The following is a 19001-nucleotide window of genomic DNA, read 5'->3' as shown; positions in this document are numbered from 1 at the left end:
CTGCGCTTACAATCACGTGCACGCACTGCGCTTACAATCACGTGCACGCACTGCGCTTACAATCACGTGCACGCACTGCCTACAGTAGACAATTTTGTTGGTTTGGTATTCGGCTGAAGGCTATCAACCACAAGAGGGATATTAAGGTCTTCATAATAGTTTACTAAATAGCTAACAAATATACTTTAGTCGTGAGCATTGTCGAGGAGTAAACTCATTATAATCACACGGAGAAGATGTATACGGCTCTCGTGTATGTGTCCCGTGTGTGGTTCACCGCCACAAATTAATATCAATCAAATAGCGCCAGAAACAATTCGCTTCCCCCAACGGCTATATGTGCGCCGGTCGTGAGAGGTTGACCTGCCAAGGTGTAGGAGCTGGCCAGAGGGTAAACCACTGTGACAATATTACGGCTGTGTGTACCCCGTAACGCGGCAACAGTGTACCAGTAAACCTGTGTTGTGTAAACTTGGTCTTCTATATGATACGTGCAGTTGGTGCCAAGGTTCTTCCCTCCCGAACACTCCACACTGGTTCAGAGTCTTTATTCGCGAGGTACACTGCTGTGTTACAGTTGTGTGGGTTGACCAGGAGTACAGCTGTGGCACCCTCTGGCCTGCTGTTACAGCTGTGGCACCCTCTGGCCTGCTGTTACAGCTGTGGCACCCTCTGGCCTGCTGTTACAGCTGTGGCACCCTCTGGCCTGCAGTTACAGCTGTGGCACCCTCTGGCCTGCTGTTACAGCTGTGGCACCCTCTGGCCTGCTGTTACAGCTGTGGCACCCTCTGGCCTGCAGTTACAGCTGTGACACCCTCTGGCCTGCAGTTACAGCTGTGGCACCCTCTGGCCTGCAGTTACAGCTGTGGCACCCTCTGGCCTGCTGTTACAGCTGTGGCACCCTCTGGCCTGCAGTTACAGCTGTGGCACCCTCTGGCCTGCTGTTACAGCTGTGGCACCCTCTGGCCTGCTGTTACAGCTGTGGCACCCTCTGGCCTGCTGTTACAGCTGTGACACCCTCTGGCCTGCTGTTACAGCTGTGGCACCCTCTGGCCTGCTGTTACAGCTGTGGCACCCTCTGGCCTGCAGTTACAGCTGTGGCACCCTCTGGCCTGCTGTTACAGCTGTGGCACCCTCTGGCCTGCTGTTACAGCTGTGGCACCCTCTGGCCTGCTGTTACAGCTGTGGCACCCTCTGGCCTGCAGTTACAGCTGTGACACCCATTGTAACCTTATCGACGTTTTGTTTTTGTGAATTGACATTGTTAGCATTATTGGGCATATTGTTATTCATGCGGTATTGAGTATTTAGATGTGTGTATAGGAGTGAGGACGTGGTGGAGTAACCCGGTCTTGTTCATGTTGACAGGTTCCCGATGTCTTGAGCGAGGGAGCCGTCATGAGCTGTCACATCTCCTCCCCCACGGTGAGTACCCTGGCCTGTTGTGTCATGTGTGTGTACCCCCCCCCCCACGGTGAGTACCCTGGCCCCGTGTCATGTGTGTGTACCCTCCCCCCCCCACGGTGAGTACCCAGGCCTGTTGTGTCATGTGTGTGTACCCATCCTCCCCCTCACGGTGAGTACCCTGGCCTGTTGTGTCATGTGTGTGTACCCTCCCCCCCCCCCACGGTGAGTACCCTGGCCTGTTGTGTCATGTGTGTGTACCCTCCCCCCCCCCTCACGGTGAGTACCCTGGCCTGTTGTGTCATGTGTGTGTACCCTCCCCCCCCCCACGGTGAGTACCCTGGCCTGTTGTGTCATGTGTGTGTACCCTCCCCCTCCCCCCCCCCACGGTGAGTACCCTGGCCTGTTGTGTCATGTGTGTGTACCCTCCCCCCCCCACGGTGAGTACCCTGGCCCCGTGTCATGTGTGTGTACCCCCCCCCCCCCACGGTGAGTACCCTGGCCCCGTGTCTCCTATGTGTATACTGTACTTCTCGCAGGTTTAGTGGCAGCCGGTGATTGGTGTCACTGCAGTAGTGAGAGTAATGAGCGGCACTGCAGGCAGCACAGTGTAAGCACCGCGGGTGTTGTAGAGGAGCGAGGTGCGCCTCCACATTACCTTAGAGCTGCGAGCAGTGTGAGCAGCTCCCTGGATGTCATTGTGACTCACATTGGACTCACAGAGGGACTCATTGTGACATCTAACTGGATGTCACTGTGACATCTCCCTGGATGTCACTGTGACCTTTACACCATAATAATAAACCGTAAATATGATCAACAACCACAGATGAGGCGACTATGACAGCTTGACAGCCTTAATCATAATACATTTTTACTCTGTAAATGAAAACTTGGCTTGAACATTTGGGTGATTGAGACAGTTCTGGTCGACTCATACGGGAGGAGCAGCAGGATATATAGAGGATATGAGTTGCATTTTATATTGCCACTTCTTGACCTTTTATTTTGAAAAAAACTAGACCAGTGGGTCCCGTGGAACACCCGGGGTTGGTCCACCCGTGTCCACAGTTCCGCGGAACACCTGGGGTTGGTCCACCCGTGTCCACAGTTCCGCGGAACACCTGGGGTTGGTCCACCCGTGTCCACAGTTCCGCGGAACACCTGGGGTTGGTCCACCCGTGTCCACAGTTCCGCGGAACACCTGGGGTTGGTCCACCCGTGTCCACAGTTCCGTGGAACACCTGGGGTTGGTCCACCCGTGTCCACAGTTCCGCGGAACACCTGGGGTTGGTCCACCCGTGTCCACAGTTCCGCGGAACACCTGGGGTTGGTCCACCCGTGTCCACAGTCCCGTGGAACACCTGGGGTTGGTCCACCCGTGTCCACAGTTCCGTGGAACACCTGGGGTTGGTCCACCCGTGTCCACAGTTCCGTGGAACACCTGGGGTTGGTCCACCCGTGTCCACAGTTCCGCGGAACACCTGGGGCTGGTCCACCCGTGTCCACAGTTCCGTGGAACACCTGGGGTTGGTCCACCCGTGTCCACAGTTCCGCGGAACACCTGGGGTTGGTCCACCCGTGTCCACAGTCCCGCGGAACACCCGGGGTTGGTCCACCCGTGTCCACAGTTCCGTGGAACACCTGGGGTTGGTCCACCCGTGTCCACAGTCCCGCGGAACACCTGGGGTTGGTCCACCCGTGTCCACAGTTCCGCGGAACACCTGGGGTTGGTCCACCCGTGTCCACAGTCCCGCGGAACACCTGGGGTTGGTCCACCCGTGTCCACAGTTCCGCGGAACACCTGGGGTTGGTCCACCCGTATCCACAGTCCCGCGGAACACCTGGGGTTGGTCCACCCGTGTCCACAGTTCCGCGGAACACCTGGGGTTGGTCCACCCGTATCCAAAGTTCCGCGGAACACCTGGGGTTGGTCCACCCGTGTCCACAGTCCCGTGGAACATGCAAAATCATGCGGGATAAAAGTACAAGTTGCCACCTTTTTTGTTATTCGGTAAAAAAAGTATAATTTATTAAATAGTTACAAGAGAGTACACTGGCTAATGTTTAGCAATGTTGCATTGCGCATAACAGGCTGTATTTCTCTAAGCCGAGCAGTAGTAACATCTAGAAGTCTGCTGATTTTATTGGGTGATCCATAGATGTGTGGCTCCTCTTGCATGATAGTATGATGATAGATGGAATTACTGGTGTCGATTTCACTTTGCCTTAGATCTACAAGATCTTGTTGAAGTTCTCGGTGTACTGCTGCTCTCAGATTGCTCATAGACAATCTAAGGTTACACTCAACGGCTCCTTTAAAGGCAGATTCTTTAGCTAACTCATCAGCTCTATCATGCATTCGGAGGCCAACATGAGATGGAGACAACATGAAATGGACTGTTACCATCATTAATAATTTTGTTGTATTTGTGTCTATCTTTAGACACGAGTATGTTACAGTTATGTCTTAAAGAGTTGAGAGCATTTAAGGATGATAAGGAGTCACTTACAATTAATGTATCAAGTTTGGAGACTTGTACACATTTCAGTGCAAGGAGCAAGGCAAATAGTTGGGTCTGAAGGGTAGAGGCCCAGTTGTTTATACGGACTCCCACTCAAAATATAAGCCATCGCCTATTGTCAGGGACAACACTTCCAGCTGCACCCGTGGGCGTGAGACGAACAAATAATATTTACAAAACTTTAAGGTTTAACCTGCCTTTTTCTCCAAGATAAATAAATTCAAAATAATTTGGTTATAATAAACTCAACCAAAATGTAGGCGGTTCAGACGGTTTGCAGTCCGTAGATCCTACTCATTTATCAACCCGTTCTCTCGCTTAATACGTCATATTTTTAACGGAATGGATGAATCAGTTAAAAATTAGAAGGATTTGTAAATATGAATGCACCGCAATATTGACGACCGCTCTGCGTCGGCCTCCATAGGTTAGGTGGGCTGCTCTTGAGTAGGTGCTCGGCCGTTAGTCACCTTGTTGTGGGGTGGCATCCTGGGCGGGGTCAGTAATTCCGCCTGGGGGGGGAGGGAGGGGGGCTCGATAAAAGCCAAACATGTATGACTATACCCTGGCTCCCTGTCCCCCGACACAATGTGGTGGAGACTGACTCCATACACAGTTTCAAATGTAGATTTGATGGAGGTTTGATAGGCTCAGGAACCTGTACGCCAGTTGATTGACAGTTGAAAGGCGGGACCAAAGAGCCAAAGCTCAACTAGGCGACTATTGAATTATTATTATATTGGTACCAAAGGAGTGTCACTATTTTCTTTACAGTAGTTAGCCATTTAGAACATGATTTTACGTTTTCTATAATGTAAATATATTTTTCGTTTTCTCAGATTTCTTTAGCGTAAACTATTTTATATTGTTACATTTAGTTCTAATTTTGTTTACCTCTTTTTCCACAATGAATAGGTAACTCGTACATATGTTAGCTTTATAACCTAAAACCTGAATCACATGACATTATGTAAGTACGATATTTGTTTAATACTTGACTGAAGCAATATGCGTCGGTGTGTGCATGTGTATATTAGCATATTATACTCGCCTAAATTAGCTTGTATTCACCTAGTTGTGCTTGCGTGGGTTGAGCTCTGCTCTTTCGGCCCGCCTCTCAACTGTCAATCAATCAACTGTTACTAACTACTAACTATTGTTACTAACCCCTGACCAAATAACTCCTCACAATGACTTTGTTGTTGCTTAGCTACTTCCTTATCCAGTGGAGTACCTTCCCTGTTATTCCTGCCTGCATCTCCAACTAATGCGCTAGTCTCGTATGGGGGTACTGTGTCAAAGGCTTTCTGCTAATTCAAAATATGCATTCTACCCACCCTTCTCTTTCTTGTCTGATTTTTGTCCCCTGGTCATAGAATTCAATTAAAACTGTGAGGCCATATTAACCATTCCTGAATCCGTGCTGTGTTAGAAAATTCTGTCTCTCCAGATGTTCTACCAGTTTTTTCCTCACAATCTTCGCATCTCCTTGTATAGTATGCAAGTTAGGGACACTGGCCTGTAGTTCAGTGCCTCCTGTTTGTCTCCCTTCTTGTATATTGGGACTACATTCTTCCAAATTTTTTGGCAGTTCTCTTGTTACCAGTGACCTGTTGTACACCATTAAGAGTGGTAATCATAGTGCCACTGCTCCCTCATTTAGCATCCATGGTGAGATTCCGTCTGGGCCAACAGCCTTTGCCACATCCAATTCAGGCAAATGCTTCTTTACCTCTCCATTGGTAATCTCACGTTCTTCCAGTAGTGCCTGGTTAGACATTCCCCCTCTTAGTTCAGGAACTTCTTGCTCTACTGTGAAGACCTCTTGGAATCTCTTATCGAGTTCCTCACACACTTCTTTGTCAATTGTAGTGAACCTGTCTGCCCCCATCTTCAGTTTCAATACCAGCTCCTTCACTGTTGTTTTCCTTCTGTGTAGTAATTTGGGTTGAGCCTTTGCTTTATTTGCTATGCCATTTACGGACATGTGTGTGTGTTAACATCTGGGATGTGTACAAAGAGAGGTGTATTCTAATTCTCGGTGAATACACGGAGAATTTGCCTTAATTCTGAATATTATACAGGACTTAAGTATACTCTCTGGTGAGTCAGTAAGCTATTAAAGTATCCTTAATAACCCTTCATAGGTTGAAAAGCCTCAAGTCCAACACCAAATCAAATTTATAGGGTAGATAGTTAGTTGTATAATTTATAAATTTATTTCATTTGTTGGTGTAGTTTGTTTGTAGAAATGCGGCATGTAGAGTGGTTCCCGTAGTTATATATAATTAGGAGCGAAATGTGGGGTTTCGGTATAATTCGTGTTTAATTATATTGAAACCCCATCTCGCCTTCTAATTATATATATATATATATATATATATATATATATATATATATATATATATATATATATATATATATATATATATATATATGTCGTACCTAGTAGCCAGAATGCACTTCTCGGCCTACTATGCAAGGCTCGATTTGCCTAATAAGCCAAGTTTTCCTGAATTAATATATTTTCTCTAATTTTTTTCTTATGAAATGATAAAGCTAACCATTTCATTATGTATGACGTCAATATTTTTTTATTGTAGTTAAAATTAACATAGATATATGACCAAACCTAACCAACCCTACCTAACCTAACCTAACCTATCTTTATAGGTTAGGTTAGGTTAGGTAGTCAAAAAAGTTAGGTTAGGTTAGGTAGGTTAAGTAGTCGAAAAAATATTAATTCATGAAAACTTGGCTTATTAGGCAAATTGGGCCTTGCATAGTAGGCTGAGAAGTGCGTTCTGGCTACTAGGTACGACATATATATATATATATATATATATATATATATATATATATATATATATATATATAATGACATACATTCGTGTGTGTATAATTACCTAAGTGTACTTACAGGATGAGAGCCACGCTCGTGGTGTCCCGTCTTCCCAGTACTCTTTGTCATATGACTAATAACACTGCCCGAAACGCAATGCGTGCTAGTGGCTTTACTAGAATGTAAAATCTTCATAGCTGTGTACTCTCCTAACTCCCGATGTACCTTCTTGTATGTAAATGAATACATAAATAAATAAATATGTCGCTTTAAAACTACTGACGGTTTTGGCCTCCACCACCACCTTCTCCCCTAACTTGTTCCAACCGTCTACCACTCTACATAAGTGTACTTTCTATTATTTTTTCGGCACTTTTGTTTACTTGACTCTGTGACCTCTACCAAGGGCTGTCCAGCGTACAGGGCTACGCCATAGCTGCCCAGCGTACAGGGCTACGCCATAGCTGCCCTGGGTACAGGGCTACGCCAGGGTTACCCAAGGCGTATCACACCACCAATCACCCGGCGTGGGCTCCATTAGGTAATACTCGCGAAAGTCCAAGAGTAAGCGGGTGGGGGGTTAAAAACAGTCTCTCCGGATGTTGATAAACCAGTTTGGTGTGGCATGTGCTGACTGCGCCAGTAGCTGCGCACTTGTCACTCTGGCGCAGTCTGCTGGTGACCTATTAGAGCGCCATCCAGCGGCACAGCCCGCGCTCACTCGCTGTTCTCAATTTCAGTAGCGGGGCGTCTTGGTGGCTCCTCCACCCTTGTCCGCTCCTGACCTGGGGATGGTATCGCCTCCGGGTCCAGATTCCTGGAGTCAGTCAGTAGACGCCGCGTCGCCATCGACACCTAACACTACAACCACCAACCACTACCACCACCTACTACTAGTACCACCACCTACCACTACTACCACTATACCTTCATGCTGTGCCTTCACTACCTTCAGAGTGCCTTCAGATTGTGCAGGAGTTTGTTACCTCGTCTACTGTGACTCGTGTCATCCAGTGGTGCTGCTGCCACCTGTGTAACCTCTGACGAGGTCCTCACACACCTCCTTGTCCTCTCTGCCTGATCACATGCACTCTCACTATTCCTTTCCTCCATACGTGGCTATACGTGGCTCTTAGTATTCATATTGCCAGTCAGCTTAGCTAACAGTGGCTGGAGAAGTGAGGCCTAACCTCTATTGTCCTGTGTGGTGGTGGTGAGAGTGGTGGTGGTGGTGCTGGTGGTGAGAGGTGGTGATGTGGGGAGAGGTGGAATTGATGGTGGTAGTGGACGAGGGATGCTGGTGGTGGGGGACTCCCCTTACCGCAAGGCCGCGTGTGACCGCAGCTGTGGACCGGTCCATTACCAGCGCCCTACCTCTTATTGTCGGGTCCTTATCTCCTCCCTCCCTGGACTGTCAGCTCCTTATCTCCGCTCTACCTGGACTGTCAGGTCCTTATCTTCGCTCTGCCTGGACTGTCAGGTCCTTATCTCCTCCCTCCCTGGACTGTCAGGTCTTTATCTCCGCTCTACCTTGACTGTCAGGTCCTTATCTCCTCCCTCCCTGGACTGTCAGGTCCTTATCTCCGCTCTACCTGGACTGTCAGTTCTTTATCTCCGCTCTACCTTGACTGTCAGGTCCTTATCACCTCCCTACCTTGACTGTCAGGTCCTTATCTCCTCCCTACCTGGACTGTCAGGTCTGGTCAACATACTTCAGCCACGTTATTGTGACTCATCGCCTGCATATGCCAGGTCCTTATCTCCTCCCTACCTTGACCGTCAGGTCCTTATCACCTCCCTACCTTGACTGTCAGGTCCTTATCACCTCCCTACCTTGACCGTCAGGTCCTTATCTCCTCCCTACCTTGACTGTCAGGTCCTTATCACCTCCCTACCTTGACCGTCAGGTCCTTATCTCCTCCCTACCTGGACTGTCAGGTCCTTATCTCTGGTCTACCTTGACCGTCAGGTCCTTATCTCCTCCCTACCTTGACTGTCGGGTCATCTTGAAGGACATAACAATAGTGTAAGTTTGTTATTGTGTCCAGAAGCTGCGCATCAACAACAGACATGTTCACATAATTCTGCTTCCTGCTGCTACCATTTGTTTTAGCTTGAAATATATTATTAATGTTTGACATACCTGCCAAGTCTGCTGTACACAGAGATGCCTGAAAAAAATCATTTGAAGTGAAATAGCGAGCTGAGGTGCACATTCTCTCAGAACCCGAGGTGAAACTCCATCTGGGCCAACTGCTTTGTTCCACTACTTTACTCCTTGACTATTTTTTCCCCACTTCGTCTCCAGACACCTCTATGTACTCTGTTATTCTCTGAAATTCGTATTGTGTCCGGTTCTCTGAAGTGCAAGTCATTGTTTGTTCATTAAAGAGACTGTAATAATTCAATTCACTGGAATAGTTGGTGCAAAATTGTGGAGTGTAAATTAGTTACTGAAAGAAATATTACTGAATCTTCATTTATAAAATGTGTACTCTCTCTCTCTCTCTCTCTCTCTCTCTATATATATATATATATATATATATATATATATATATATATATATATATATATATATATATATATATATATATATATATATATATATATATAATATGTATGTATGTGTGTGTGTGTGTGTGTGTGTGTGTGTGTGTGTGTGTGTGTGTGTGTGTGTGTGTGTGTGTATGTGTGTGTGTGATAAAGTTAGCTAAAATGCTTGTCATTGCCTGGACTGAGAGGTTGTGGCGCCATGTTGACAGTTCGGGTGTGTGGCGGCTGTGAGCCCGCCCGCCCCTGACAGCTCCTCGCCCATCTTCCCACATTTATCCATTTACTTCCCAGAATTGAGTATTTTCTCGGTAGTTGAGTAATTAATGGAGCATGTTGGCCAGTGTTTGTTACCGTCGTAAGGGGATCCTTGTTTAAGAGCTGAATTGTGAAGGGATAATACTGTTGCTGGTGCGCCCATGGTGGTAGTGAGAGCCGCTCCTCACACACGTCTCCCAAGCTCTCTTCCCTCTCTCAATGTTCACTCATGTTGCAACGTTCCACCACTGTGGCGCTCGTGATTCTCTATTGTTTTGGGTTTACTATAGAGATATACTGTAAATATAGGATCATTGTACTGGTTTTGAAGTATTATGGGGGAGAGTTATAGGCTCCTCCTCTGTGTGTGTTGTCTAGTGTTGCTGTTTATCATGGTCACATCGTGTAGTTTGGTACCATGGTTCGCAGTGTTGGAGTGCGCAGTCAAGTCTACGACCCTCACTCATATACGACAGTTTGGTTCAGTGCAGGTGTGTGTGTGGTGTTCCTGTGTACAGTATTTGTACACCTGATGTACGGTATATGTAAGTGATGGGAGCATGGTTCTGGTGGATGGTTACCTCTCATGGTGCAGTGTCATCGTATGCCATGGTTTTGCCTTGTGCTTGGGTTGTGTGCTTTGTTTGGCAATGCGGTGACTGATTTACGGCAAGCATAGCAGCGGTGAGGGTGGAGGGCGGCGTGCGGCGAGTCAAAGTGCAATAGGTAATCTTCCATGTTTACACTCCTGCCCACCTGGCTGCCTGCTGCATGATGTTCACCGCTTAGATGCACTAACGTGCTGGCCGATGTACAATGATTAGAACGGTGACGAACAAGATTAATGCAGAATATTTAGTGTGTTTGTTAGTCGCTTTCCATGTTTACTTTGGAAGCACCGATGTTTGGCCATGATGATTGATCATGAGATAATACATCTCATAAAATGATCTAATTAGCATGCGTTCTTGTGAATATTTCACGAATGTGGATCGTTAGTGTTTAATGTTTATAAAGACGTCAGCGTGCTTTGGTGACTGTGGTGAGGTGTTGTAGAGGTGTGTCTACAGCAGGAGGTCTAGGGTGTAGGTGACGGGTGTAGGGTGTAGGTGACGGGTGTAGGTGACGGGTGTAGGTGACGGGTGTAGGTGACTGGTGTAGGTGACTGGTGTAGGTGACGGGTGTAGGTGACGGGTGTAGGTGACGGGTGTAGGTGACGTAATGCCTGGTGCACGAGGCTTACCAGGTTGGTGGAGCCGTGGACCAGGAGTTCCCCGGCGGGGTGTGAAGCCTCAGGGTAGGTCGCCATGCCCGCCTGCCTCCCCCTCCCTCCCAGCCTGCTCTTGTCGATGATCTACTGATGCTGTTCTTGCTCTCTCATCTCTTGTTGGTAGTTCTGGTGGTGTTGGAGGTTGCTCTTGACGGTTATGGACGTGTACCCACACACCCTTCAACTTGACGACCACAACCATCATAAAGAAGGAGAGAGAGAGAGAGAGAGAGAGAGAGAGAGAGAGAGAGAGAGAGAGAGAGAGAGAGAGAGAGAGAGAGAGAGAGAGAGAGAGAGAGAGAGAGAGCTGACCATCTACACAGGTCTCCCAGGATAACGCCCACGAATATCCGTCTTGGCCACCTCTCCAGGAGACGACTATATGTATACTGAAACATCTCTATGTCCCATTACGGGCTCACCATAGCCCGTGCTACTGGAACTTCTTGTTCTGAATAGCTGAATCTAAAACAACAACAGCAACAACTATGCCCTAGACCAAGAAGAACCCTTAACTATCACAAACACAACTTGTGTGGGAACCGACCTGTGAGATTTATATTTATTTAATTTATATGAATTTATATTTACGTTAATTTATATACTTCGATAGCAATTTGTATAATGATAAGTGGACTGTATTTCTGCAATAATCTCAATCTCACAAATCGATCCTCTACACATTAGGGTGGGTTTATTAAATTAATATATATGCAGCCAATCAAACTACAGTAATAGCTACATACATTGATGAGGTTCCTTATCTTATAGTACAGCAGGTTAGTCCACCAGGTATAACTAGGGTGTAGACACCAAATTATCCTCTTTGAGGTAGCTTCCATATCACCCAGTAACTGGTGCACAAATCTTCCTTCCTCGTCTTGACCTGTCAAAAGTGCGCTAGCTGTGAAGCCAGAATCCTATATATGACAAGTATTTCAGAGAAACTGTACATGGAATATTGAAGACCTGGCTTAATTACCTTTAGTTTGAGGCTTCCACGTGATCTAACCGGGTCACCCTATATCCTGACATTAATGGCCATAAATGAATGATAAACGGGTTTCGGATAGACTTAACTTGAATTGTAGACATCGTGTTGGAGATGGTACCTTTGGTTTCCATAACACTACGTCCAAGTAAAATTAACAGGAGCCGTATTTGCTCCCGTGTGAGCCTCTGGTCTCAATATACAATGGCTGTTTAACACTCCATACTATTGACGTTACTGGCCGACATTGTCCAGAATGATAGGAGCCGAATTTGCTCCACACGTCTCGGAGGTGACACAACAATGGCTCCCTCCTTCCTCCCTCCTGGCCTACTTTGTCCAGATTTCAGAAAGTGATAGAAGGGTCACATTTACTCTACTTTAATATTGATAATTAAGTTAATTTATATAAGATGTTTTTATGATGGTAAAGTCCAAAGACTAATGTATTTAAGAACAATTCCCAGCAGAATAGCTGGTGAATTATAATAGTATGTGGTGATGATATCCCGTTTTCTTTAGACGGTAATTCCACTACAAGTTACGTTTTCTATAGGTAACTTGTTTATACAACACAGCTATTATCTGTATGATATATTAAATGCTGTCGGATTTTCCGACAACTTGTGACTACGAAATTCAGGAACCTCGACATCGAACTCGTCGAATCATCGTTCAACAGAAAGTCATCAGGTACCTTCAGAGCGCAGACCTCCCGAGCCCCGGCTCCTCCAAGACCCTGGTGACTGGATCCTCCCGGAACCATGTTTTCTCTTGGTGTAACTACTTCAGAGAACACGTGCATAACATTATACAGAACCATGTTAAGGGGCGTACAGAAAGTTTGATGCTTGGCAGATTCCTTGATGAAGTTTTATTCCATCAGCACCAAGTTCAGTCCATCTACAGCTGACCACCACAGCTGACCACCACAGCTGGCCACCACAGCTGGCCACCACAGCTGACCACCACAGCTGGCCACCACAGCTGGCCACCACAGCTGGCCACCACAGCTGGCCACCACAGCTGGCCACCACAGCTGGCCACCACAGCTGACCACCACAGCTGGCCACCACAGCTGGCCACCACAGCTGACCGCCACCAGCCAGGCCAGCTGCTGTACCAAGACATCAACACCACACAACATTTACTCTACAGTTACACAAATATTACCAAACCAAAGCGGACAGGCCACTACACTTTTCACTTCATCCTCATCCTATTTCCTGATTTCTGATCCTTACCCCTTACCCCCCCCCCACCCTTACCAAAACCTTTGGTCACCGATTCGAATAGAATCAGTACCTGGAAGGTGGTGACCAGAAGCCAAAGTTCACGGTGAAGAAAGCTACTTGGTCGTGATGGAAAAGTCTTTAGCTGCTCTTCAAGATGAGCGAAGCGAGCAACGATTATAGGACAACTGAGGGAGTCAATGAACAACTAAAAAGCATTTTGATAGTTGGGATGTTTGGGATAGCAGTCTATGAAATGACATCACTGGTGGTGTTGATGGACCACGTGGGACCTGGCGGGGTACATTTGGCAAGCACTGGGTTAATTAGGACCACAAGTGGAGTCCCGATCATATGGTCTTTGTTACCAAGATGAGAGGTTGGCAGGGAATGGATCTCCACGGTAACTGGTCTCTAATGCCGGCAAGAAAAAAATATTACAAATTAAATCCAGGATTATTTGTTTTCTCTCTCGTTGTTCCTTGACCGAGTCCTTCCCTCCTTCACTGTTCCTTGACCGAGTCCATCACCCCACACTTGACCGTGTCAAGACGATTTGCTAATGTCAGCTGTGTCAAGAGGGTTGTGTCAGGCGGGTGTTGAAGCTTCCTGACACAGAGTCCTGGATGACCCTGGTGACCTGCATGCTGTGCAGGTGAGGCACAGTGGCTCAGGACCACACGACGTGTGCTCTTAGGCAGAAAGGAAGGGCGAGAGAGAGAGAGAGAGAGAGAGAGAGAGAGAGAGAGAGAGAGAGAGAGAGAGAGAGAGAGAGAGAGAGAGAGAGAGAGAGAGAGAGAGAGGGAAGGAGGGAGAGAGGGAGAGAGAGAGAGGGAAGGAGGGAGAGAGGGGAGAGAGAGAGAGAGAGAGAGAGAGAGAGAGAGAGAGAGAGAGAGAGAGAGAGAGAGAGAGAGAGAGAGAGAGAGAGAGAGAGAGAGAGAGAGAGAGAGAGGAGGGAGAGGAGGGAGGGGGGGGGGAACAGCACACCAATACACTAGAGCTCACAAGAGAGGTGTATACACTCCAGCACCTCACCACCCAGCAGCAGTCAACATGGCGTCTGTCAGCACTGACTACCCCAGAGACGGCGCTCAGCGTTGCGTCACAGTGCGGCCCTGATCACTACTTCGCATACTGTTGAAATCGCCGCCACCCGTCCAGGAAGCCTCGTGACGTCGCTGATCCGGGCGGAGGAACCTGTCGACGTCATCATTGTGGGCGGAGTCTCTCGGGTGGGAAAGTTACTACACGGCATGTTTGTGTTCCCTGGTGACAAGTGCTTAGTGCTGGCCCCATCACACATGTATAGGTCTGTGTGAGGGATTGTTGCTGTTTGCCTTGGCAAAGTGATTGTCCGTATTTACGTAACTGGAGGAATTTGACACCGAAGGAGGGAGGTGGAGGGAAAGTGTTTCCGAGAACCACGGAGAGGGTTATCTGGTGTCCGCCTTGAGAACTACGTGAGTGGCTCACCTGAGTACTGGTGACTGCCACCCTTTGTACCCGCCCCACTCCCCCCCCCCCCCGTACTGAACTATATACCTGGTCACGTAACGTCCATCATTGGGAACTAACAGGGCACTTGACCTTCCCCCCTCCCCCCCCCACAAACAATGAGGTCAGCAACACCTCACATTGTAAACATTGTGTTTGAGAGTTGTTAGTTACCATACATGACACATGACCTTACATTACCGCTGGGGACAACACGGCCGGCCGCCGGCAACACAATCCCCACTTATAAATTACACCACAATCCAAACAATTTACAATGACATGGGGGGGGGGGGTTAAACATTTTATTGTGAAGGAGCAGCATTATGGTGTGTGTGTGTGTGTGTGTGTGTGTGTGTGTGTGTGTGTGTGTGTGTGTGTGTGTGTGTGTGGGTGTGTGTGTGTGTGTGTGTGTGTGTGTGTGTGTGTGTGTGTGTGTGTGTGTGTGTGTGTGTGTGTGTGTGTGTGTGTGTGTGTGTATGGGTGTGTGTGTGTGTGTGTGTGTGTGTGTAATTACCTAACAGTGTAGTTACAGGACGAGAGCTACGCGCGCGGTGTCCCGTCTTCCCAGTATTTTTTTGTCATACGTTTCTCTGAAACTACTGACGGTTTTGGCCTCCACCACCTTCTCACTTAACGTGTTCCAACCACTCTAATTCTAAAAGTGAACTTTCTTATATTCGGCATATTGTCCTCGTGTTCTTGAAGTTTCACGAATTATTCTTTGTAAATGTTGTCGATTCCTGTTACTATTTTGTTCGTATGTTTTTCAGTTCCTGCAGCCATTTAGTTGCTTATTTTTGCACCTTTTCTAGTTTATTGATGTACTTCTTCAGATATGGGCACCATACAATTATATTCCAACTTTGGTCTCACAAAGGTCGTGAATATTTTCTTTAATATTTGACATCTATGTATTTATAAACGACTCTAATGTTAGAAAGCCTAGCATACGCTCATCGCAAAATGTTGTACTCACCTATTTGTGCCTGCTGGACCGTGCATGGACTCTTGGATCTCGCCTTTCTAGCCATCGGTTGTTTACAGCAATGACTCCTGTCCCATTTCCCTATCATATCTAGTTTTAAAATTATGAATAGAGTTTGCTTCCACAACCTGCTACTTAGGTGCATTCCATTTTTCCACTACTCTCACGCTAAAAGAAAACTTCCTAACATCTCTGTGACTCATCCTAGCTGTATTTGCGGGGGTTGACCTATGCATTTTCGGTCTGCCTCTCAATTGTTAATCAACTGGTGTACAGATTCCTAAGCCTATTGGGCTCCATCATATCTACACTTGAAACTGTGTATGGAGTCAGCCTCCACCACATCACTTCCTAATACATTCCATTTGTCAACCACTCTGACACTAAAAAAGTTCTTTCTGATATCTCTGTGGCTCATTTGGGCACTCAGTTTCCATCTGTGTCCCCTTGTGCGTGTTCCCCTTGTGTTAAATAGCCTGTCTTTATCTACCCTGTCAATTCCCTTCAGAATCTTGAATGTGGTGATCATGTCCCCCCTAATTCTTCTGTCTTCCAGCGAAGTGAGGTTTAATTCCCGTAGTCTCTCCTCGTAGCTCATACCTCTCAGTTCGGGTACTAGTCTGGTGGCAAACCTTCGAACCTTTTCCAGTTTAGTCTTATCCTTGACTAGATATGGACTCCATGCTGGGGCTGCATACTCCAGGATTGGCCTGACATATGTGGTATAAAAAGTTCTGAATGATTCTTTACACAAGTTTCTGAATGCCGTTCGTATGTTGGCCAGCTTGGCATATGCCGCTGATGTTATCCTCTTGATATGTGCTGCAGGAGACAGGTCTGGCGTGTTATCAACCCCCAGGTGGTTACCTGTGAGTGTGTGAGTGTGAGTGTGAGTGTGAGTGTGTGTGTGTGTGTGTGTGTGTGTGTGTGTGTGTGTGTGTGTGTGTGTGTGTGTGTGTGTGTGTGTGTGTATTTGTCTAATGAGTGAGAGAATAAAGGATCCAAGACGTGAAAAATAGGCGCCAGCACGTTCGGATATCGTGTGAGCGGTGGTGTGGGTGGGTGATGGGGCGGTGTGGGTGGGTGATGGGGCGGTGGTGTGGGTGATGGGGCGGTGGTGTGGGTGATGGGGCGGTGGTGTGGGTGATGGGGCGGTGGTGTGTGTGGGTGATGGGGCGGCGGTGTGGGTGATGGGGCGGTGGTGTGTGTGGGTGATGGGGCGGTGGTGTGTGTGGGTGATGGGGCGGTGGTGTGTGTGGGTGATGGGGCGGTGGTGTGGGTGATGGGGCGGTGGTGTGTGTGGGTGATGGGGCGGTGGTGTGTGTGGGTGATGGGGCGGTGGTGTGTGTGGGTGATGGGGCGGTGGTGTGTGTTGGTGATGGGGCGGTGGTGTGTGTGGGTGATGGGGCGGTGGTGTGTGTTGGTGATGGGGCGGTGGTGTGTGTGGGTGATGGGGCGGTGGTGTGTGTGGGTGATGGGGCGGTGGTGTGTGTTGGTGATGGGGCGGTGGTGTGTGTGGGTGATGGGGCGGTGGTGTGTGTGGGTGATGGGGCGGTGGTGTGTGTTGGTGATGGGGCGGTGGTGTGTGTGGGTGATGGGGCGGTGGTGTGTGTGGGTGATGGGGCGGTGGTGTGTGTGGGTGATGGGGCGGTGGTGTGTGTGGGTGATGGGGCGGTGGTGTGTGTGGGTGATGGGGCGGTGGTGTGTGTGGGTGATGGGGCGGTGTATGGGTGATGGGGCGGTGGTGTGTGTGGGTCATGGGGCGGTGTATGGGTGATGGGGCGGTGGTGTGTGTGGGTGATGGGGCGGTGTATGGGTGATGGGGCGGTGGTGTGTGTGGGTGATGGGGCGGTGGTGTGGGTGATGGGGCGGTGGTGTGTGTGGGTGATGGGGCCTGGGGCCACACCTGTCTCAACAGATAATGTCAGCAGACGACCAAGGTAGGGCAGCAGACGACCAAGGTAGGGCAGCAGACGACCAAGGTAGGTGAGCAGACGACCAAGGTAGGGCAGCAGACGACCAAGGTAGGTGAGCAGACGACCAAGGTAGGTGAGCAGACGACCAAGGTAGGTGAGCAGACGACCAAGGTAGGTGAGCAGACGACCAAGGTAGGGCAGCAGACGACCAAGGTAGGGCAGCAGACGACCAAGGTAGGGCAGCAGACGACCAAGGTAGGGCAGCAGACGACCAAGGTAGGGCAGCAGACGACCAAGGTAGGGCAGCAGACGACCAAGGTAGGGCAGCAGACGACCAAGGTAGGGCAGCAGACGACCAAGGTAGGGCAGCAGACGACCAAGGTAGGGCAGCAGACGACCAAGGTAGGGCAGCAGACGACCAAGGTAGGGCAGCAGACGAGTACTGTCAGTACAACCAAACTGGGAACTGCAGCTCTACATGTGAAAAAAGAAAGAACATCAACACCACAAGTATAGAGGAACAGCAGTCACTCTCACAGCAGTAATAACAGCCAGGGGGGGGGGGAAGTAAGAGCAATATTAACAACGTCAGCAGCAGCAGCAGCAGCAGCAGCAACAGCAGCAACAGCAGCAGCAGCAGCAGCAGCAACAGCAGCAACAGCAGCAACAGCAGCAGCAGCAACAGCAGCAGCAACATCAGCAGCAGCAGCAGCAGCTGACTGGCCTCTGCTGTTTGTCAGCATCACCGCTGCTGCTACTCACGCATTTCACTTTCCGCTGTAAGAAGTTCATAAGTCGGCGGACGGTGCACCAGGAGCCATTTTCCCCCTCATCCAGCCAGTATTTTCGCCCTAAGAGCGTCGTGACGCCCTCCAAGTGGTACCACTGGTGATGATTACTTCTTCGTTTAATTCATAAGAGTTATGGGCAGGCGCCCGGTCTTCCCTCACACTAAAGTGTTCATCTTTATCTCGTTGGAACTTATAAACTGTTAAAAAAATAGGGATCGGAACGGCGGAAAGTGTGTGAGCGGTGCGGGGCCGGTGGCGGGTCTGGCGCGAATATTATTGTCGGCCAAGTGTGGCGGTGTGTGCAGTGGCCGGGGGCAGGACGGACCAGCGGCTGCCACAGTCTGCTCGCTCCAGTGTCCCTTAACTCCTCTTCCTCTCTTCTTACTGCCTGCAGCCTCGTCGGCCACACCGGCGTGTGGTGGGCCTCGCTGCCTCGCCGGACCCCTGACTACACTGCACCAGTCCTGGGAGTCCTCGTGGTCCAGGGAGCAGCTTCCTGGAAGTCCCTGGTGGATGTTGGAAGAGTAGGGCGAGTGTCCCCTGCTGGAGCCTACACGGCCTTATGTCAGTCAGTTGCCTGTCGGGGTCTCTCCGTGAACCACGCCACACACCGCTCACAAAAGTCTACCCATTCTTGAGTGATAGTGAAAGTGTGATTTGTGAATTAAGTCAAATGTTATAAGCTGGTGTTACGAGTATGAAAAGGGTGTTGGCGACGCCCAGTTTCGTAGATGAAGTGA

General features: G+C 48.8%; 1 protein-coding gene across 1 annotated transcript in view; it reads left to right on the top strand.

Annotated features, from left to right (window-relative positions):
• Nucleotides 1-19001, top strand: part of LOC138369204 (uncharacterized) — a 184491-nt gene that overhangs the window by 31865 nt on the left and 133625 nt on the right. The window contains 1 exon segment of the mRNA XM_069332143.1: nt 1369-1425. Within this exon segment, the coding sequence (XP_069188244.1) occupies nt 1399-1425 (27 nt within the window). The 5' untranslated portion in view covers nt 1369-1398.

This window comes from Procambarus clarkii, chromosome 27 (genome assembly GCF_040958095.1).
Source record: "Procambarus clarkii isolate CNS0578487 chromosome 27, FALCON_Pclarkii_2.0, whole genome shotgun sequence".
In the NCBI taxonomy this organism is placed as follows: domain Eukaryota; kingdom Metazoa; phylum Arthropoda; class Malacostraca; order Decapoda; family Cambaridae; genus Procambarus; species Procambarus clarkii.
The sequence above is the reverse complement of the archived record's forward strand: the minus strand, read 5'-3'. Positions and strand labels throughout refer to the sequence as shown.